At 42.6% G+C, this 23,809-nt stretch overlaps 1 protein-coding gene across 2 annotated transcripts in view; it reads right to left on the bottom strand.

Moving 5' to 3' along the window:
• The window catches only part of DOCK11 (dedicator of cytokinesis 11), a 537,932-nt gene that overhangs the window by 330,005 nt on the left and 184,118 nt on the right, over window positions 1-23,809 (bottom strand). For both annotated transcript variants that reach the window (XM_082263555.1, XM_082263556.1), the window contains exons 29-30: window positions 22,141-22,224; window positions 1,200-1,311 (exon numbers count right to left, since the gene is read on the bottom strand). In XM_082263555.1, the coding sequence (XP_082119681.1) occupies window positions 1,200-1,311; window positions 22,141-22,224 (196 nt within the window). The remainder of the gene's footprint in view (window positions 1-1,199; window positions 1,312-22,140; window positions 22,225-23,809) is intronic.

The following is a 23,809-nucleotide window of genomic DNA, read 5'->3' as shown; positions in this document are numbered from 1 at the left end:
TCTTGGTGGCATGTTGAGGAAAGAAGACGTACATAAAACTAATTTTGGGTGTTTCGTTTAACCAGCTTGTGATGACCCTATTGTAGATTACATTTTTTCAGACAGGTCCTATTGGTAGGGGAATAGTGATTAAAGAGACAGTATTGCCAGAATTCTAAAACCCTTCTTAAATCCATCAGAGGACCCAATGCACATAGAACTTTGTCCCATTTAAATCTATGGTGTTGTTGCAGAGTACCATGACCAGACAGCTTTTTTCTGTTCATCTCCACAACAGTACATTTCTCAGTTGACTGGCCGATCACATGATCACACTATTTAGCATAGGCACAGCAACAAACGTTTCCACTGCCTTCCTTCATTTTTAATTTTCTTCCCTTTCATTAACAGCAGCTGTATGGATATAAGGGATCTGTGTGACCGGCAGAGTCACACTGTAAAATAAATACATAATTAAAAATAAAAAAAACATGTTAAAAATATGTGATTATTTAATGGATTAGTCACGCAGTGGTCCTCAACTCCGGTCCTCAGGGCCCACTAACAGGCCAGATTTTAAGTATTACCTTGGGGAGATGCAGACTAGAGTACTGCAATCACTGAGCAGCAAATGATATCACCTGTGATGTATTTCAGTTATCTTGCAAATCTGGCCTGTTAGTGGGCCCTGTAGGCCAGGGTTGAGGACCACTGGATAAGTGTACAAAATAAACCAGATTCATTCATTGGTGTTAAATCAATTAATTAATTTTAGATTTTTTTTTGCAGATTGCCCCAAAGCCCATCTCTGCGAAAAATGATTATGTAAATATTCTATTGATCTTACAGTTTCTTCAGAAAAAAAATGTAAATGCAGGTGGCCTGCATTAAATGGGGCATTGAACAGAGCTTCCAAATGGCAGTTCAGGGACTTATAAGTGACATTACCCATCAATATCCCTACACCCACATCTATTCAAATGTATCATTTGGTGATCAAAATCAGAGCATTCAGGAGCTAATTCAAATGATATATCTATTGTGTTCACTAGTTGCTCTAGCTATATATTGTGGCTGCTTAACTGACATTTCCCATAACTGCATACTGATTAGCAGATAGCAACTAATTTTGAGTGCTTCTACGCTCAGTAAAGGGTATTGTCTTGGGGGGAAAAAGCTGCATTCAGTAAAAGCATTATGGAGACAAGTTGGTATTTTACCTTGAACTCTCTGTAGCTTGGGTTTGGCGAACGTCATTGGCAAATTTAAAGGAATAAAGTGCTCATGATTGCAGATGGTTTGTAGAAACTCAAATTTGTATTCATTTAATATCTATAAAGAAAGGAAAAAATTGGTCAAGTATCGTTTGGTTTGAGCCTATTGCAAAACTCCTGATGTTTCACGTAACAAGTACAACTACTGTGAACTGCTAATTGAATAATTGTGCAGGTATCAAAATCCACTTACGTAACTTTTAAATATATATTTTATATTATGCCAGACTTACCAGATTTCTCACACGATTTCCAGATAACACTGCAGTCACTTGACATGTGACTTTGCATTGTGCAACCTCTCTATGTGTCAGTGTAAGCAGGTGAATGAGGCTACAGTAGAATGAACCAGTAAATACTCTGCATTTTCAGATTCAGGTTCATACATGGTAATTTCGAAACTTTAGAGATTGATGAGGAATTACAAGTACCAAAAAAGAATGTAAAAAAAAAACAAAATTAGAGTTCATGTACCTTAATCATTTTCAATGTAAAACTTTACATGTTTGGACTGACTGAGTGTGCAATAAACCTGAAAGCCAAACACTGGTGCAAACCCAGCTGAAGAAAGGAGAGGATTTGTCCCACAGAGAAACTCCTACGGTTGCAATTAGTGTGCTATGTCCGATGACAGATCCTGTGGGAAGTAGACTTCCTAGGTTTTAGCATGATACAAGGAAAAAAAGGGGGAAGGTGTATGGCGCTGCCAAAATGTGCTGATGGTTCTGTATGTCCAAAAAAGGTGCTAAAAGTATATAAAATATAAATCACCACTATGAATAATAATTAAAGTGTCAAGTGCATCATGTGTGTATCACTAATAAATATGTGCAATACTGTAGGATATTCAACTCTGTGGATGATAAATACTTGTGCTAAAACTGTGAGGAAAGGTTGGTACAAAATTGGTGTAAATTGGTGTGTATACAGTTTGGTAAAAAAATTTAAAATAAATAAAGTATATGAAATATAAAAAATATAAAAAACAGTTGGATCCACTTAAATCTACAGCCTTATAATCGTAAAATACAAAGCATCAAGTATGGCATAAATAAAGTGCACAGTAGGTATATAAATATTATGGCAGCAATAGTGCAAGTATAAATAAGTCCGTAACAACTAAGAAAGGAGGATAGTCCCACAACGGTAAAAAAACTTTTCCTAAAATACAGGGCAAAAAGTGACTTGAGTGCAGGTGCTCTGATGATGAATATTGGAGGTGCTCAGGTATATGGTGACCATTCAGTGCTCCCCGCACCCCTTGGACCGCACTCACCAGAGCTATATACCCCTACAGGGGTGTCAGGCCTTGAATGTATAATCCTGGGTCTCCTCCACTGACCATCAAAGTGGTTGGGTGGTCCAATTATCTGCCCGAATCTTGTAAACCCGGCTCCTTGGTATTAGGGTCCAAAGGTGTACCGATATATGGGGGAAGAAGGCTCACATAGAGTAGTACCGCTTTTAAAATGCTTTATTAGAGATTAAAAATTAGGTACTCACAAACGAATAGAGGGTAGTGGCATGAAAGAATAGCAATAGTAGCGCACTTCCGGGACGCCGTGCGTTCCACAGGGCGGATGTGCGTTCCACTTGGGCGGATGTGGCGCGATGACGCTCTACGTACGTTTCGTCGTAATGACGTCTTCAGGAGTAGCGTCATCACGCCATCTCCGCCTCTTTATACCAATATGGTAAACGGGACTTGATGCGTGCTCAAATCAGAATGCCGGATAAAGCATCCAATAGAAAAAACGAGACGCACGCTGTTGCCGGGTAGAATTGTGTGTTTTAGAACTTGGGGGATTTACATACTCGCGGCTGTGTAACTAAGAGATGGACATTTCTGACCTCAAAAGTGCGCAATATACCATGTTCAAAAAAGGAAAAAGAAAACAGAAAAACGGACTTTAAGAGGGTCAGGTCCTCCTCTATTCCCGCTAATACAATAATGGTGTGACAATATCTGCTTGGGTATCGGGTCTGTTTACCATCTTGTTTAAAGGAGTATACATTAAATTAAATTAAATACATGCGATGGCATATAATACTAAACTAATAATGGTAATAAAAAAGTGAATCATAAGATCCTAATAAATAGGTAATATTGGTAAATATAAATAATCTTACATCCAATCTCAGAATATAAACAATTCATAGAAAACATATATATGGTTTATAATATATAAATAATTTAATAGGTGACCTAAAATCATGGTGGTAATAATAGATAAAATAATATTGGTGACTAAAAACGTGGTGGTGATAATAGATAAATTGATATTAGTGACAGTGAATACATGAAAAATTGTGGAGGTGAAATAAAATATGGTGTATACTCTTTCTAGTCAATAAATAAGTAATTTATTACCACCATGATTTTAGGTCACCTATTAAATTATTTATATATTATAAACCATATATATGTTTTCTATGAATTGTTTATATTCTGAGATTGGATGTAAGATTATTTATATTTACCAATATTACCTATTTATTAGGATCTTATGATTCACTTTTTTATTACCATTATTAGTTTAGTATTATATGCCATCGCATGTATTTAATTTAATTTAATGTATACTCCTTTAAACAAGATGGTAAACAGACCCGATACCCAAGCAGATATTGTCACACCATTATTGTATTAGCGGGAATAGAGGAGGACCTGACCCTCTTAAAGTCAGTTTTTCTGTTTTCTTTTTCCTTTTTTGAACATGGTATATTGCGCACTTTTGAGGTCAGAAATGTCCATCTCTTAGTTACACAGCCGCGAGTATGTAAATCCCCCAAGTTCTAAAACACACAATTCTACCCGGCAACAGCGTGCGTCTCGTTTTTTCTATTGGATGCTTTATCCGGCATTCTGATTTGAGCACGCATCAAGTCCCGTTTACCATGTTGGTATAAAGAGGCGGAGATGGCGTGATGACGCTACTCCTGAAGACGTCATTACGACGAAACGTACGTAGAGCGTCATCGCGCCACATCTGCCCAAGTGGAACGCACATCCGCCCTGTGGAACGCACGGCGTCCCGGAAGTGCGCTACTATTGCTATTCTTTCATGCCACTACCCTCTATTCGTTTGTGAGTACCTAATTTTTAATCTCTAATAAAGCATTTTAAAAGCGGTACTACTCTATGTGAGCCTTCTTCCCCCATATATCGGTACACCTTTGGACCCTAATACCAAGGAGCAGGGTTTACAAGATTCGGGCAGATAATTGGACCACCCAACCACTTTGATGGTCAGTGGAGGAGACCCAGGATTATACATTCAAGGCCTGACACCCCTGTAGGGGTATATAGCTGATCTGGCAAAACCCCCAGTATCTTACCAGAATGGCGTATGTCATCTGACTGGTCATTCCGAAGCACTGAGGACCACCAGAATGCCCTTCATTTTAATCCAGCAGACCAGTAAGAAGTTTCAGTGGAGGGAAAGCATAAATCAGGGTGTACTGATCCTACTGAGCTACCATAGCATTCACTGCTTCCGCTAGTAGATCCCTGTATCTGGACACAACCCTGTTCAGTTTGTTGTTGAATCTGGATGCAAAGAGGCCCACACCTGGTGTCTTCCACCTGTCAAACAGGTACTGGATCACCTCCATCAGTAGTTATAAATTCCCTGGGTACAGGCTCTGGCGGCTCAGGTAGTCTGCCTGACAAGTGTCTATGTCTAGGATACAAAAATTTGAATGCCCTACTCAGGACAGAATCCAATATATCTTTCTTGCTGCAAAAAGAAATGGGGTTCCTTTCTGGCTAACACTGGGGGCTGGCACCTTGGTGAAAACCCAGGATGTGAACAAGAGACTAAAGGACTAGGCAACAAACTGAGCCCCACAGAAAAACATAGCAAACTTGGATGGGCTGAAAAGATGAGGACATTTAGGTATGCATCCACAGAAGCCAGAAAGTCTCCCTAAGGAAGAGAAGCAATGACAGATTTGATGGATTCCTTGTGAAATTGCTGGGCTCATATGAAGACATAGTTAAGATTCAAGATGGGGCACATGCTTTTGGGCTTGGGAACAGGTAAAACGTTAGAAAAAAATAAAAAAAATCCTTGAATTTATTAGAGCAGAACATGGAACCCCTCCCGCAGGAAGTGGTACTAGCTGAGAGTATAGAAAAAAGGGAGATTAACTGCGCTATAGGTCAATAATAAATAATTAGCAGCAACTTCAAGTGTGACCACACCCCAAAAAATAATGTACAAAATAAGTCGCGCTTATTTTGTACACTATCTGAGAGTGTCGACAACTTCAAAAACTATTTAGATGTCTTCCACAGGGCGGAATATACAGGGCTTATGGGAATTATTAGGAAATAAAAAATACACACATACATACACACACAGGTTGAACTGGATGGATCTGCATATTTTCTTAACCTTTAATTGAGGTAACAACAGTATGAAACCATTCTGCCACAGGAACTGGGGTAATGACACCTTGGTCCAGAGGACCCAACAGAGCTGGATGGAGATCTGCCAATGTTTGCAGTAACACAGGACAGTTGGAGGTGAGAAATCAGGCAATGGACAGGAAGCATAACTCCAATTTGCAGTCCTGAAATACCATCATCTGCACCCAAGTGTCAGAGGTGCAAGTTGATCATGGATCATGGAGGGAAAGTGGAGGTCCACCCTCATGCGGAGTAAGGGCTCTTTCACACGGGCGGTCCGATCAGATCCGCCTGTCAGTTTTTTAGGCGGATCTGATTGGATCCTCCATGCAGCTCTATGGGGCAGCGGGTGTCACCTCCGCTGACACCCGCTGCCATCCGCATCCGATCCTGTGCTGAAATCTGGACGGATGGAAACCCTATTTTTCCATCCGTTCAGTAATCGGAGCGGAGCGGATCTGATGAGAGCGGACAAGCGGTCCGCTCTCCTCCGATCCCCCATAGAGGGCAGCGGGTGCTGAGACACCTCCCTCTCCGCTCTGCAAGCGGAGACGGAGCTGTCATCCGCCCGGCTCAGCAGGGATCGCGGATCGATCCCCGCTGAGCAACACGGATCCGCCTGCGGAGGCGGACCGTGTGAAAGAAGCCTAAGGCTTGTCTGGTGATTTGGCAAACTTTGCAGGCTTGACCTTGTGACTGCTCTTGTTACCAGCTGCATCCCTGATTATAGTATCAAGAGTATGCACTTGGGGAAGCAAAGAGCTCATCAGGGTGTTTCTAATATCCGTATTAAAAGAGAAAAAATTAAGTACAAGAGGAAAGTCTTTGTTGTCTTAGCAGCTTTAAAGAACTCAAGACTAAAAACAGACTGAACCTCTATATTCAGAGTTGTGTGCACCGCATAAACAAGAGCAGAAATGGTCTCCTTTGATTTGAAAGTAATAGTGAAAGACTGCAACTCCTCAGTGGCAAATTCATCAGTCAGAATCAAAGTCTCTATATCCAATGGCTCAAAAGCCACTAAGGCCGCAAAAAAATTGGATAGAGAATCTGTGGGAGCATGCTTTGTGGCCTCTGAAGTGAGAGTCAGCAAATAACTGGGTGATTAGGGTCATAGAGTCTTGTTTGTAAAAATCTCAGACAAAAGAGCAGTAGATTTAGCCATACCTGATACAGCTAACAAGGACTCTGAAGAACGGAATAGACTCTAGAAGTAGGACAACAAGATTCTAGATTGCAAACGTCAACAACGTCAGTAGGTGCGCTAAAAGCAGCTCTGAAGCAGTTAGTATACTGTAGGCTGGGGCACCTATTACAGCAAGACTGCCTCTCCCTGTGTTCAAAATAAGACATGTGTTGATGCATTGTGCTTGCTTTGGGGACAAACGTGCGATCTGTGTGAGTCTATAGACACACACAGTGCGGCTCGGCCCTGACCACCACTCCCTCCTCATAGGAGTTGACTGCAAGTCTCCTGTGAGATGAGAGAGAGGAGAAGTGCTGCTCCAGATGGGTGCAGCACTGAATCAAGACCAGACTCAGGTAAGTACTGAAGGGGGTCTGCAGGGAGCAATGCAGAGAATGCATTAGAGTAAAAAACCTCTTTGCCTTAATAACCACGTTAACACAGCAGATCTAAAACTTTCTCATAGTAAAAAACTGGTACATGCCTGGGGGTGACCTACAGATTGTTTGCCAGAATAGAAATCCTCCTGCAGGTGGTAGCATAACCTGAACTTTTAAACTGACCTGCAGGCACAAAAAGATGAATTCAAATATTTTATTGCATAACTAAAAAGGCTATAAATCCACTTTGTGTACAGCAAATGCCTTTGCAAACTGTTATTACCTTGTAAAAGTAGCAGTGACATCATCACTGAGCTGTACATAGTGTGTGCAGGGAGAACAGCTTTGGGAGGGGCCCAGCAAGTCCACCAACTACAAGTTGCCTGTAGAAACCTACAGGAGGGGGACCCCAGTGCTGCAAGGCAGAAGTTCTAACCACTAAACAACTATGCTGCTCTTTTTCACTGCTCCCCCAGACAAAACAATCATAAACTCTGGGTAAATTCAAATAAATTCAAATAAGGGCTCTCCTCTGACAGCAAGGGATAAATGCTCATTTTTTCTAGGGGGTAACATAAAATACAGTTTTACTTACCTTATCCCGCGCCACAGGCCTCGCTGAACAACTATCCACCAAAGCTGATTCTCCTTTTCGCAGTGTCAGAGACAGGTATTCTGATGTCATCATGTACCCTCCCTCTTAGATTGTAAGCTCTAATGAGCAGGGCCCTCTGATTCCTACTGTATTAAAGTGTATTGTATTTGTACTGTCTACCCTCAAGTTGTAAAGCGCTGCGTAAACTGTCGGCGCTATATAAATCCTATATAATAATAATAATGTACAATGCAGGACCAGGAGTTCTGCATTATAGGTGAGGATGGCGAGGGCACATCCACAACCTGGAGCATTGGTGAAAAGAGGAGAGTACCGGTGGCGGTGGGAGCAATGATACATTAAAACTAATATTTATTTTTATTGCAGACCAAGATAAGTATTTAGCCCTTGCACTGCAGGTCCCACTGCAAGGGTAACTTTTGCTTTTTCTTAGTTCAGTTTTGTGATGGGAGATACCTTTTTCTGTAGAGCGCAGTCTGCAATTTTGCCTTTCTCGCCTAGGCAAGAATAATGCCCACCCACACAACCGCCAGTAACCTACTGGGATACCCACATCACGCACCCCAGGAAAGTTTGGGTGCTATGTAGAGAAAACTGTGCATGTGCAGCGGAGTGTCATCAGGAGCCGCCTGCTAGGAATGAGAATAAAACAGTCAACCTCCAGGTGACATCTGGAATAGAAGACAATCTTGTTGGACCCGGCATGATGCAGTGAGGCTGAATTTACTGGGCGGAGTAGAATGCTATTTCAGCTCAACGCAACAAGATAAAAGGGGGGAGGTTACTTTTCTTTATCGTACATCACAGGACACAGAGCAGCCATAACAATTACTATCTGGGTTATATGCCACCTATAGGTGAATGAACATTGGCAACCAAAAAGACAGGAAGTCCCCCTCTATATAACCCCTTCCATACATGAAGTACCTCAGTGTTTTTGCCAGTGTCTTAGAGGTGATGGTCATGGTTGGAGAAGCTCTCCCTATTTTTAAAGTAGAAAAAAGATTATGCTACAATCCCGGTTAAGATCTCTGGATTCAAGGGGATTGGCAATCAGATCCATCTGAAAGTTGGAGTCTTGGTAAAGGGAAACAAGGTATTGCCTGTAATGCGACCCTCTTGGGCACTGGACCCTGGGATCTGGACCCTTGGTAAGATTAATTCCAAAGGCCTTCCGGCAGGGTGCCCAACAGGTCCAAAAATTAGGACCAAGTCCTTGAAGGTTGACAAGTGACAGAACCCACCGTGATGGGTGAAGATTGGATTCTAGTTATAGGCAGAATCCTGTGGCTGGAATGGTAAGTTTTCTTTGATTATGATGCACTGTTACCTTCTAATTTAACAGATACTGGGAGCCATGATTTATATCTCCACTAGAGACAGTATGTATATTCAGCTGTGATGTCAGGACCTGGGCTTGAACCTGGGACTTTCACTGTGTCTGGCCATGACTCTGCTTGCTGAGCCACCTGAAATGCTGGACAGTTCCCTGGACAAATCCTTGAATGATCCTGCCGTTAATCTTAATTGCCTTGAACCTTGAACCCTTTGCTCCTCGCATGAACTTCCTGATTTAAGCCATGTCTCTGCACTTCCTGGTTGCCAGAATATTGTGCCTTCTCCAGCCAATATCTCGCTTGTCTCTCCTGCTGCCGTCAGTATCTTCGCTACCATTCGTTATCGACATTTAGCTTATTTCTCGACTTCGCTTCTGCTTAATCCCATCCTGCAACTACTCATTACTGACCTTGGCTATTCCTTGACTGAGCTTCTGCTTGATCCCTACCTGCTATATCTGCTATTGGACCTTGGCTTGCTCACCTCCTGGTGGGGCGATATCCTGAGGACTGCAATCTGGTGCTAACATGCAGCAAAATCCATCTCCACCATCAGGAGCTCTGGTGAACACCGGTTAGTACTTAGATTCCGCACCTCAGGTGCGCCTGCGTCATCTGCCTAGGTGACCTGCCTGTGTTCCTATCTCGCGGGTTTCTGTGAGAGCTTCAACTGCTATAGCTACCGGTCTTCGAGCCTGACCCCTGATTGTGACATGCGGCCTGAGTACCTTGGATGCCTTACATTTTTCTGCTCTCAACCAGAGATGCTGCTAGTACTGTTCACTCCCTAACCATGAGTGCAGTTTTGACCACGCAGAATACAGCAGAGGAAGGATAGTGTACCCCCAGAGACTCACCACCCAAGCCGGAGAGTGCCAAACAGCCTGCCACACTGCGATGGAAAGAGGAAGAGGAAGCGTCGACCTGACACTAGAGGCCCCCGCCGCCCATCACCACACCAGAATACAAGAAAATGGCCGTCGTTAAACTCTATGGGCAAACCACAAACCTGGCTGGATTACAGAAACACGGCCGCCGAAGCTGGAAATACAGAATCCACGGCACAATGGCAGCACCACGCGGCGCTGCACGGGACCCTGGACCCCAGTGAAAGACACAGACCCCAGGAGGGGGGACCACCCCCCCCCCCCGCAGCACCCAGGTACGGACACTCACTCACTACTTCTCAGGCTCAGCACCAGACAAGCCCCCCTACCCAAATCCACTCATGCCCCCCAAAAGGGGGCCAGGGGGGATAGGGGGCAGATGAGGGCACCTACGCAGGGGGAATTTAAATTACACCATGCAGGCGCTGGGAATGGGGGTGCTGCGGCTTGAGGTATGCTGTGACTCTGATCGTGACTGCTGTCGTGACCAGAGCTATGCGACCTCGCGAGATGTTTCACTTGCTGGCCAGCCCCCGTCCAGTGGGGCTATGTTGCGGCCAACCTAGCATGGAGCTAATAGTTGGGTCATGCTCGCAGCAAAGACTGGGAAAGCCATAAGGATCTAGAATATCCAGTGCGTCACCCAGTCCAGCTGTTGATTGTAGTTCACACAGGAACAGTTGATTGTAGTTTACACAGGAACAAAAATAATAAAGAAAAAGTAAAAAAATCAATTTAAAAAGGAAAAAATGCCAGGACCGCAGATCCCAGCAGAGAGCCAGGTCCTTACTCCTGACTAGGCAGAAAAAACTGGAGTTTTATAGGAGGAAGTGATGGTATACCCTCTGGGACTGCCCCAGAGGCATAACCAAAATGGGTTATGCTTAGTCCTACTCCTGAAGAGACAATCTGACAATGCCACGGCGTTGGCCTATATCAACTATCAGCGGGGCACCAAGAGTCAGTCAGCCAAGAAGGAAGTGGGTCACATCCTATCCTGGGCTGAGAAATTTGTTCCATGCCTGTGGGAGGTTTTCATTCCAGGAATAGAGAACTAACAGGCAGACTGAGTCCCCAGCAGATGTTTCCAGGAGAATGGTACTTACATCCCAAGACCATTGCATTAATTTGTCAATGCTGAGGGGTCCTGGAAGTAGATCTGTTGGCATCCAGGTTCAACAAGTTGGACAAATTTGTGTCCAGGACAAGAGATCCGCTCGCAGTCGGAGAGGATGCCTTGGTGACTGCCTGGGAGCAGTTCTCCCCGATCTATGCCTTTCCCCCAGTTCAGCTGTTGCCACGACTCCTGGGGGCTCCAGCTTGGCCCAGGAGTATTTGGTATGCACATATTCTAAGGTCGGCGGTGGGAAGGCAAAGGCTTCTCCCACTGCCTCCGGACCTACTCTCTCAGGGTCCGATTTTCCACTCTGCTTTACAATCTCTAAATTTGACGGTTTGGCTATTGAAGCCTAGATTTTGAGGGAGCAGGGTATATCTGGTCCAGCAGTCTCTACAGTGATAAAAGATAGGAAACCAGTCTCTTAGGGCATTTATTACAGAGTCTGGAAGTCCTACATTTCTTAGTGTGAGGCCAGGAAGTGGCATCCCCGTAAATATATATCGGGAGAATTCTAGCCTTCTTGCAAGTAGGGGTAGATATGAAGCTAGCCTTAGGCACTATTAAAGGTCACATTTCAGTCAGTCTTTTTTCAAAGACCGATTGCTTCGCATTCCCTGGTCCGAGCCTTTATACAAGGGTTGCTACATAGGCTTCTGCCAGTTAGGCAACTTTTGTGCCCTTGGGGTTTAAATTTGGTCCTGGTGGTTCTATAGAAACAGCCTTTTGAGCCCATATGGCATATTCCTGTGGTTCTTTTGACCAGAAAGTTAGTCTTTTTGGTTGCAGCAACTTCAGCTAGAAGAGTATCAGAGTTAGCGGCTCTTTCTTGTAAAGAGCCATTTTTGATCTTACATCTAGATTGGGTGATTCTACGTCCACATCCAGGGTTTTTGGCCAAGGTGGTGTCTGCTTTTCATTTGAATCAGGACATTATACTGCATTCCTTCTTTCCAAATCCTCAAACAGCAGAAGAAAAGTTGTTACATTCTCTCGATGTAGTATGTGCATTTAAGGGCTATTTAAAGATGTCAGCTCAGATCTGGAAGACCGAGCTTTTGTTCCTGCTGCCAAAAGGCCCCAGGAAAGGGCAGGCAGCATCTAGGTCTACAATTTCTTAGTGGATTCGCCAGGTCATTATCCAGGCGTATGGTTTAAAGGGGAAGGTTCCACCTTTTCTGGTAAAGGCACACTCTACCAGAAGAGTAGGTGCTTCTTGGGCAGTTCGTCATCAAGCTTCTATAGCTCAGATTTGCAGGGTCGCTACTTGGTCTTCAGTACATACATTCACTAGATTCAATCAGGTGTATGATAGGACCCTGAAAGATTCTGCATTTGGCCGCAGTGTGCTGCAGGCAGCTATGTAGAGCTTTTCGGTCTGATGGCAGTTTTTTCGTATTTAGTGTCCCCCTCCCCTCAAGTGCATTGCTTTGGAACGTCCCCGATAGTAATTATTATGGCTGCTCTGTGTCCTGTGATGTACGATAAAGAAAATTGGATTTTTCCTACAGCTTACCTGTAAAATCCTTTTCTTGGAGTACATCACGGGACACAGAGGTCCCTCCCCTCTTGTCTGGGATATTTATTGCTTGCTACAAAACTGAGGTACTTCCTGTATGGGATGTGTTTTATAGAGGGGGACTTCCTGTCTTTTTGGTTGCCAGTGTTCATTCACCTATACGTGGCGTATGACCCAAATAGTAATTATTATGGCTGTTCTGTGTCCCGTGATGTACTCCAAAAAAAAAGATTTTACGGGTAAGCTGTAGGAAAAATCAAATTTTTAATATATGGGGTAATTTTCATTGGGATTTCATTAGGTAAGAAAGCAGCAGTGGCCGGTTTTTATAACAGAAAGCTCCTGCACAGAGGATTCACACTGGATTGCGGCACAGATCTAGAAGAAATGCACAAAGCACAAACAGAATATACCTGCCTCTTGTATTAGGACAATATTTACTTTTCCCAGAGTAGGACTACCTGTGTTTTGCAATGGATGAGAAAGAAATGTAACTTATTTTGTACCTGGAACATAACTAGATTTCTACTTATATTAAGTGGCACTGTACATCTTTTACAAATTAAATAACTCATTCCACTTCTGCAGTGATACTGTCGCGGCACTTTAAATATGTTCACTATTAGAACAATATTATGGCTATTATAAATTGTTTATACAGAAACTGATCCAATATTTGCTTGCAACTGTCCATGGAAAAAGTAAACTGAACTGTGGAAGAAAAGGTTTGGTAATACACATCAGTGTCCTGCTTTTAAAGAATCCACAGAAAAATAAAGTAAACCAATGCTTAGCTAAATTTATTTCAAATGCATTCATTTATTAGGCCCCTGTTCACACTGGTGAGGCTGTCAAATCAAGCTACTTGTCCGTGATTTCAAAGCCGCACATTAGTGCATTTGGCACTGCCGATTTTATTGGCTTGTGACTTCATTTAACAGAAGTCTATGCAAGTCGCAATGAAATCAGCAAAAAGTAGTGCAGGAACCCTGCTTATAAATCTTTTACAAAAAGGTATTATCCTAGAAATCGCTTAACCACTTGAAGACCCATCCTTTTCTGACACTTTTTGTTTACAAGTAAAAATATGTATTTTTTTGGAAGAAAATTATTTAGCACCCCCAAACATTATACACTATATTACCAAAAGTATTAGGACACCTGCCTTTACATGCACATAAACTTTAATGGCACCCCAGTCTTAGTTTGTAGGGTTCAATATTGATTTAGCCCACCCTTTGCAGCTATAACAGCTTCAAGCTTCAACTCTTCTGAGAAGGCTGTCCACAAGGTTTAGGAGTGTGTCTATGGGAATGTTTGGCCATTCTTCCAGAAGCGCATTTGTGAGGTCAGGCACTGACGATGGATGAGAAGGCCTGGCTCGCAGTTTCTGCTCTAATTCATCCCAAAGGTGTTCTATCATGGTTGAGGTCAGGACTCTGTGCAAGCCAGTCAAGTTTCTCCACCCCAAACTCACTCATCAATGTCTTTATAGACCTTGCTTTGTGCACTGGTGCGCAGTCATGTTGGAACAGGAAGGGGCCATCCCCAAACTGTTCTCACAAAGTTGGGAGCATTAAATTGTCCAAAATGTCTTGGTATGCTGATGCCTTAAGATTTTCTTTCAATGGAACTAAGGGGCCAAGCCCAATCCCTGAAAAATAACCCCACGATATTTGGGGCGGAGGAACTTGACTGGCCTGTACAGTTTTGACCTCAACCCAATAGAACACCTTTGCGATGAATTAGAGCGGAGAGTTGGAGCCAAGCCTTCTCATCCAACATCAATGCCTGATGTGCTTTTGGAAGAACATTCCCATAGACACATTCCTAAACCTTGTGGACAGACTTCCCAGAAGAGTTGAAGCTGTTTTAGCTGCAAAGGGTGGGCCAACTCAATATTGAACCCTACGGACTAAGACTGGGATGCCAATAAAGTTCATGTGTGTGTAAAGGCAGGTGTCCCAATACTTTTTTATTCAGAAATTGAGTGTATATTTTTTTAGCAAAGGCCCTAGAGAACAAAACGGTGATCGTTGCAATTTGTTTATGTCACACAGTATTTGCACAGCAGTTTTTCCAAACGCAATTGTTTTGGAAAAAAAAATGAATTTTAATGCAAACAATAACCATAATATATAAACCAATTTTCGGTAAAATATAAAAGATGATGTTACGCTGAGTAAATGGATACCTACATGTCATGCTTTAAAATTGAGCACGTACGTGGAATGTCGACAAACTATGATATGATATAAATCTACATAGGCAGTGTTTTAAAAGTTTATACAGGTTACCAGTTTAGGGTTACAAAGGAGTTCCGGTCCTGGAATTATTGCTCTCGCTAAAGCATTTGCAGTGATACCTCACATGTGTGGTGTGAACAACCTACATATGCGTACGCTTTTTACACTGTGCCTTTTTGATCACTTTTACTGCTGTCACAAGAAATGTAAACATCCCTTGTAAAAGCAATAAAGCATGACAGGTCCCTTTTATGGAGACACCTGGGGTCTATAAGAACCCAGATCTCTCCTCTACCCTTTAAAGCATGAGATAAAAAAACATGGATCTCATGCTTTAAAAAAAAAAAAAAATGTCTCTGTTTAAGTCTTCCTTAACCAGAAGTGAATAAAATGGCTTTTTGGTCTCCGATCAGCTCTATGATCAGCCGGCACAACTGCCGAATCGGATGTTGGGCTTCCGGATGACATAGGAGAGCAAAGAGATAAGGCGGCGAGAGGGGACGACCCCTCCCGCTACCTGTGAAATTGATCCAGTGGCTAAAAAGCCACTCTGATCACTTTTAACCACTTAAGGAACCGGAAGATTTTGCTGCTTAATGACCAGGCCCTATTTTGCGATTCGGCACTGCGTTACTTTAACGGACAATTGCGCAGTCATGCAATGATATACCCAAATAAAATTGATGTCCTTTTTTTCCCACATATAGAGCTTTCTTTTGGTGGTATTTGATCACCTGTGCGATTTTTTTTTTTTTTGCGCTATAAACAAAAAATGTGCGACAATTTTGGAAAAAAAAAAAACAATATTTTTCACATTCTGCTATATAACATCCCCCAAAAAAAATTTTAAAAATCTAAATTTTTTAACATTTTAGGTCAATTTGTTTTCTGCTACATATTTTTGGTAAAAAAATTGCAATAAGCATATTTTGATTGGTTTGCGCAAAAGTTATTGTGTCTACTAACTATGGGAAAGATTTATGTCATTTTTATTGTTTTTTTTTTACTAGTAATGGCGGGGATCTGCGATTTTTTTGTGGGACTGCGACATTGTGGCGGACAGATCGGACCCCTAACTGACATTTTTTACACTTTTGGCGGTACCAGTGACATTACTACAGTAATCAGTACTAAAAATATATGCACTGTTACTGTAATAATGCCATTGGCAGGGAGGGGGTTAATACTATTAGTGATCAAGGGGTTAAATGTAAGCCGAGGAGAGTGGTTCTAACTGGGGGGGGTGGGCTTGTGAGATCATCACAGAGACATGTGATCCTATATAGCAGGATCACATAACCTATGTGATCACTTCAGGGAGAATGATGGACGGCTGTGTTTATATCAGCCGTCCATCCTTCTCTGTCAGCGGGGGGGAGGTTGCAAGTGGCGGGCGGCCATCGGAGCCGCCTGTCACACGCACTGGCTCCCCGGCTGACGAGCAGGGGCGGGAGCATGCCGGCGGCAGCACGTGCTCGCCCCCTAGAGTCTCCTGAGTGAGTGACGTAATACTACGTCGGAGGAGCGGAGGCCTGCCACAGTAAATCTGTCAAGTCGTTAAGAATGCAGGGAATTGCTGGCTGAAAAGATTAATACTGGGGTTATGGCTGACAGCTGCAGTCATGGTCCCGGTATAACCACTTGAACACAATCACTTAAAGATATATGATTGAGCGGCAAGTGGTTAATAATTAAAATGTATTTATTTTTCATTATTGTGTGAGGTTTAGAAAAGGTGGTGGCTGGTTGGAGCTGGAGGAACCCTCTCTCTTACAGTCTAGCAAGTATTTGTGGGTTTAACTGCTACCTTTCTTAAAGTGTATTTAACCCTAACAAACGCACTTCTCATAATTGCTCCCTTTGGATCGGTTAAATATACCATTGGAAGCATTTTGTTATATCTTTTTGATAAGTGCAAAAAATACCTGTTGATCTTTTCAGAAATTCAAAACTGTCCTGTCAGGTCCACTACACATTTCCTGTGTTATCCTGAAAGCCCTCCTAGTTCTTACCTTGCTATACACAATAGGGTTTTCATTTACTAAAGGCAAATAGACTATGCACTTTGCAAGTGCAGTTGCACTCATTTTTTGTAGTATATAGAATGAGGTTAAGATTCACTTTATAAGAATATCCAATCACTTGTAAGGGGAAAAAAAAAAGCATTTTTGCACATGGTTGGATGATGGAAATCAGCCTAGCTTTAACATATTTACTAAGCTCTGGGGAAAATGAGTGCAACTGCACTTGCAAAGAGTACAATCAAATTGCTTTTAGTGAATCTACCCCAAAGATTAGCCTTTTTTTTTTTTTTGCAGAGATTTGAGTGCGGGAGTAGTTAAAGCCAAACTCCAGGATAGGAAAATATTGCATAAAGATAAGAAGCATGTGCATCCTTTCTGATCTATATCCAGTGTAAAGCTTTTCCCATGGCCCCTTTCAAAGGGGAAGTTGCCCTGTCCCTATCAAAGTTGTGGGGCCCAGAGCTGCTGCCCCTTGAGCCCGCATTACCCACAAATAATTGATAAGTGGATTCGGGAGGACCCAAGAAAATGTTTGCACAGGGTCCAATCAATATTAAAGATGGTCCTGACTTTTCTTCTATGCAGGAGCATCCTATAATAAAGACCCGTCAGTGCCACATTCTATCCTTGTGCAGAGTGACTAGTCTTGTATCTGCCCCCTCTTGTAGTTTTCATACGCCACTGCGCATGCACGAAGCAGCCACGGCCATCTTGGTTTCTGTCAAACGGACTGTACATACGATGTGAGATGCTTATCACTTATTCATTGTAAGTTCATATATCTTATTAAAACGGCATACTCTACTGGTTTACACTATGGCGAGTATTTCTCTTTTCCTTTATGATATCATTCTTACATTGATTTAGATTGCACATTGATCTGTGGGAATATAGCGGTGTGGTTGTTCAGCAAGGAGACGTTGGACATCTCGTGGAGTGTATTGAGCGCTGTCTGATGACTCTTTATTTATGATCATCTCATTTTGTTAAGCCCCCCTCTATTAAACACTGCTGTGATGTGCGGTCTTACTGCTGGGAAGCTCAGAGGCTGTTGGGATTCACATCTGTCCTACTCTTGATATATACAAAGAACATTGCTTAACTTACCTTCTGACTCTTCATTGGGACTTTTGGTTTATTATGTTTATCATTATTGCAATTTTCAAATCGCTGCACTGGTGTTTACTACTGTCCTTTTCAAGAGCCTGTAGTCGCAGGTCCTGCTGGGTCCCTCCCACAGCTTTGTGCATCACATTGATGATGTCACTGCTACTTTTACAAGGTATTAACTGGGTTTGAAAAGGTATTTGGTGCATACAAAGTGATTTTATAGTCCTTGTGGCTATTGAGGCAAATACCATATGGACATTTTTTGTGCCCAAAGTTCAGCTTTAAGCAAAAGAATACTGGGAGGACTGAAAACCCATAGTCCACAAAAATACTGTGTGTTGTCCTTCCACAACAAGACTAAAGCTAGATACACACTATACAATTTTCTTTAGATTCTTTCCTTTAGATTTACCAAAACTGGGGGGCTGAGACCGAAAAAGCCCATGGTGTACCTGCCCCTGGGGTGGCAGCCCAGGGGTGCCTCAATTCTCACCGGTGAGGGGCAGCTCACCTGAGTTTTTTGGCACCTTGGTCACTGCACCATCACACTTTTTCCGCACCTGCCTCTTGGGACGGGCCTTTTGGCCAGCACCAGAGGAATTTTTTATTCCTGGTCGGGGGGCCTGTCAAGGTCTCGCACTTTGACACTACCCAGCACTTCTCCACTTCGCCTTTCCCCACTCTTTTTCTTTGTCGTATGTCACATTTGTCCCTTTTTTTTTGGGTTGATCACTGCACGATTAGTACGGCGTAGGTCCTCGGGCCTGCCCTGAACGTCTTGGGAGGGGGTGGATATGGCCTTCTGGCTTAGTTCACCCTCTGTCATGGGGTCTCCCTTCGGGGGAGCCCCACCAAGTACTTGGGGTGGGCTGTTTCGGCAGTCCCCCTGGAGAACGGGGTCTGCCTGGCTTCGGCTGGGCAGGCCATAGTGAGTACCTCAGTCCCCGTCAGGAGCTTTGCTCCCCGGGGGATCAGGGTCCTTGCCCTTCCTCTTCGGAGGAGGGCTATGTGTACGCCTTGTGCACTTCTTGTGTGTCTCACGTTTTGCGTGTGTGCACTTTTTTCTGCACCGGGTGTAAGTCTTTTGAGTGTGTTTCACACACACCACAGGCTAAAAAAAAAAAAAAAGATTTACCAAAACTGTATAATATGAGGTCAGACCTAAACACTTTCAATTTATATGCAATCAGGCAGGCCCAAGCACTACATAGTTGAAGGTAAATGTAAAGGAAATCTACCAACAAAAGTTGTATAGTGTGTATCCAACTTTAGAAGCTGAGTGCATTTTTAAAAGAACAACAACAGGTACTTTCTGTACTTGTAGGGTTTTAACCCTTTAGCTGCCATAGACATTAAGCTTTTGTTGGAACAAGACTGCTTCTAGTTGGCCATGTCAGTCTTGCACCCATAACATTCCTCCTTCTGCTATAAGCTCTTGGTCACTTTAATGACTATACTTATATCAGAAGATTTCCCCAGACTCAGCTGAGTAAAAAAAAAAATAGCTATGATCAGAATCAGAGAAGTATATAAAGAGACCAAAATCAGAAGCACCATCTTTTAATTGTATTGATCCTGTGTTTTCAGAAAATGTATAGTTTGGGGCTCTTTTACAAAGAAAGCTATAAGTAAAAAATTACAAAAATGGTCTGGCCACCTGAAGTAGGGCACAGGACCTGGCAGCTAAAGGGTTAAATGGACAAAACATGGAACATTATGCAAATACTGCAGTGATATTCTTTATTTGTTTGCCTTGACATACGCTTTGAGGCAGAAGCAAGCAATTTTTTAAATTCTTTTTTTGTTTTTTTACTTACAGTACACTTGTTTACTTTGAGTCCACAATTACAAAAATGTACACAAATTTTATAGTCGCTAAGGCTTGCCATACATGCTAGGATTTCTCTCATTGTCTGGCGTAGGTGGAGAAATCTCTCTTGCCAGCTAATATATTTTAACAGTCGCTGCTCCCATGGCTGTCAAGATACTCAAAAGTATAACTGCATCTGATTGGTAGCAGCCACTGTTTGATCGAGAATTGTCCGCCCAGCTACTGGGATTTTCAGACTGAAGTCTGTCGAGCTGGGTGGTGCTGACGGGGCCACCTACGGCTTGGAATTTGGCCTCAAATCAGCAGGAATTGGACAAAGTTCAATCCATGTATGGCAAGCATAACGGCAAACTTGCACACTTCAGGTGCTGATTTTGAGATATTGGGGTTGATTTACAAAACGCAAATAGACTGTGCACTTTTCAAGTGCTGTTGCACTCTGCAAGGGCACATGCTCCAGAGCTTCACTTTGCAAAGAATACCCAATCACATGCAAGGAAAACAAAAAAAAAACAGCATTTTTTTTCTTGCACATGATCGTATGATGGAAGTCAGCAGAACTTTCCCTCATTTACTAAGCTATGGAGAAAATGCACTTGCAAAAGTGCACAGTCTATTTGCTTTTAGCAAATCAACCCCATGTCTGCATACTATAATCATTGTTGAAAACCCCCACCCAAGTGCAATAAAAAATATTTTAAATACAAGTACAATTATGAACTTAGTTCAATATAGCTTTTTTTAAATAAAATATTCTGCACATATATTGAGAAATAATCTTTCCTTTGAAGGGTAACTTTATCTTTTCATTAAAAATTAAAAGGTGAACTAACTCCAAATATCCTGCACACCACTGCACATAGCAGACTTAATGCACCATACTGCCAGTGTAGTGGTCTGTACACTATAATACACAGCCCATGAATGAGTTTCCATCACAATACCCGCAATAGAAAGCTCTCATTGGTCAGCATGACCACGTCACTTCGCTGACCAGTGCTTTTTTTTCCTTACCAGAAGAAGAAGCCTCAGATGCGCATTTCATTGATCAGCAGAGTAACGTGGCTGTGCTGACCAATGAGAGATTGCCATTGCAAAAATTAACCACTTGCCAACCGCCGCACGACTATCTACGTCGGCGGTCAGCCCCTCACAGGCAAACTGACGTAGGGCTACGTCGCTTGCTTGTGAGGGTCTAGGGAGCGAGCGCGCGCCCCCGGAGGCGCGCTCCCGCGTGGTCACGGACCCCCCCGCGCGTGTGACCGGCGGACCCGATGTCCGCCGGCCACTCTGCGATCGGTGGGGGAGAGGGAGAAAGTCAGGCAGCTTGTGTAAACAAGCTGCCTGTCATTCTCCTCGGTGTAAAAACACTGATCACACGGATCTACTATGTAGATCCGTTGATCAGTGTCCTTACAGCTCAAGCCACAGCCAATCACAGTAGAAAGCACGCCCCTAAGGACACACACAGCCCCTCCCTCTCAAATAAAGTTAACCCCTTCACTACCAATGTATTTTTACAGTAACAGTGCATATGTATAGCACTGATTACTGCAGTAATGTCACTGGTAACCCCAAAAGTGTCAAAAATGTCAGTCAAGGGTCCGATCTGTCCGCCGCAATGTCGCAGTACCACAAAAAAAATCGCAGATCGCCGCCATTACGCGTTAAAAAAACAAAACAACAAAAATGACAAAAATCTTTCCCTTTGTTAGTAAACGCGATAACTTTTACGCAAACCAATCAAAATACGCTTTTTGCGATTTTTTTTTTACCAAACATAGGTAGCATAAAACAAATTGGCCGAAAATGTAAAAAAATTTTGATTTTTACATTTTTTTGGGGGGGAATTTCATATAAAAAAAAGTGAAAAATATTGTTATTTTTGCAAAATGTACGCTGTTTATTTTTTTATAGCGCATGATCAAAAAATCGCACAGGTGATCAAATACCACCAAAAGAAAGCTCTGTTTGTGGGAAAAAAAGGACGCCAAATTCGTTTAGGTACAGCATCGCACGACCGCGCAATTGTCCGTTAAAGTCACGCAGTGCCGAATCGCAAAATACCCCCTGGTCAGGAAGGGGGTAAAATCTTCCGGGGCTTAAGTGGTTAAGATGGACACTCACTCTGGAGCTGTGTATTGTGGCGGATTGCAGCAGAGGGCATCAAGGGGGCTGCTAGGTGCATAATACTGAGAGTTTTATCTATATTTCATTTACCTTTGGGTCTTTAAGACTGAATCCAGACATGTAGTCATTGATGATTTTGAAGACGAACCCTCGGTCCATCAATGTGAGACACCTCTAAAATAATATTGAATTTGTTAAATATTTCATTTGTTATATATTATGATAAAAAAATAACTAATTTAGGACATCTAAAATGTTTATCTCAAAGAAAAACTTTAATGGTGTGTCTTTAAGGCCCCTTTCACACTTGTGTGAATTGTCCTGAGATTTGGGACTGCAAAGTCGCATGACAAGTCGTACTCCATAAGTTCCAATGAGTACCTTTTATATCTGTACAACTTCAGGTCGCAATGACTTCAAAGTAGTCCCTGCACTACTTTGGGACGATTTTAATGCGTTTTGAGGTCCAAAGACATAGGCATTGCTTCAAGTCCAGTCGAAATTGCAGCAAAATCGCAGTAAAATTGCTGTAAAATTGCACGACTCTTAGGTCTCACAAGTGTGAAAAAGGGATTAAAACGACCATTGAAAAATTGGCTAAATATTATCATGATTACATCCACTTTAGCTCCTGCCAAACCATGGGAACAAAGACACTAGTGTGGATTTGCTAAAGGCGAATATACTATTCACTTTGCAAGTGCAGTTGCAGTCATTTTCCTTAGTAAATGTAAATGTGATAAAGCTTCACTTTGTAAAGGATACCCAATCAGGTGCAAGGGAAATTAAAAAAAAAAAGTATTTTTGCCTGCACAAGATTGGATAATGGAAATCAGCAGTGCTTTACCACATTTACTAAGCTCAACGAGTGCAACTGCACTTTTACAGTCCACAGCCTATTTGCCTTTAGTAAATCCACCCCACTGTTTCTATGTCAGACTTGCTCAGTTATGAAAAGCTGAGAAAGAGAGGCCACACGTGTCCTAAATTAGGTTTACAGTCTGTGTGCATTTTATCGTTCAAGGGATAAGGACCTAAATACAAAACAGTATAATGATATAATGTATGGCCAGCTTACAAATTAAATGTTTATTTAGCTAAAACCTTTTTCCCTAATTTTGCCTAGAACAGGAAACAGTTACTACTTCTGTCAGGTATAGACGAGAACATTGGATGGCTGCACACCATCCACGTGATGTGGTTTTGACAAAGCACGTTTATCGTACGAAACGCGTCAACCAACATGTTCCTTCCCTGCCTGTATGCTCATCTTGTTGCTTTTATGATGTTTGAATAAAGCCCAATTGCATAGTATGGTTGTGCAGCCATCAGATTTTCTCATCTATAGCTGATCTCTGCAGCAGTGACAGGTAGTGCACCCCACCCTAAGGATCACATTACTCCGATTACAGCCTTGCCGACTCACATGTGAGCAGTGGGACTCTGTTTTTACTACTTCTGTCAGTTTTCTTTTTTGTTTGTGTCCCAGATGGGGAGATATACCCACTCCGATTGATCTGGTGACCATTTTTTTTTTGGGACAGAATGTGAAGGGAAAATGTTGCATTGGTTACTGGAACAGGTGATGAGGGAAAACCTTCCAATGGGGACACCTCTACTGGCGACTGCTGTCTAAGGACCCTTTGCTCATGGGGCTGTCTATCTGCATGGCTATTCTTCTAGCATTTTGGTACACCAGGGAGGGACAGGTACAATGTTGAGCCCCGCTATAGACAGCCTGTCAAAGTCTAAGGGAAGC

Source organism: Pelophylax lessonae, assembly GCF_965119305.1.
Source record: "Pelophylax lessonae genome assembly, chromosome: 7".
Lineage (NCBI taxonomy): Eukaryota > Metazoa > Chordata > Amphibia > Anura > Ranidae > Pelophylax > Pelophylax lessonae.
Note: the sequence above shows the minus strand (reverse complement) of the source record. Positions and strands in the feature narration are given on the sequence as shown.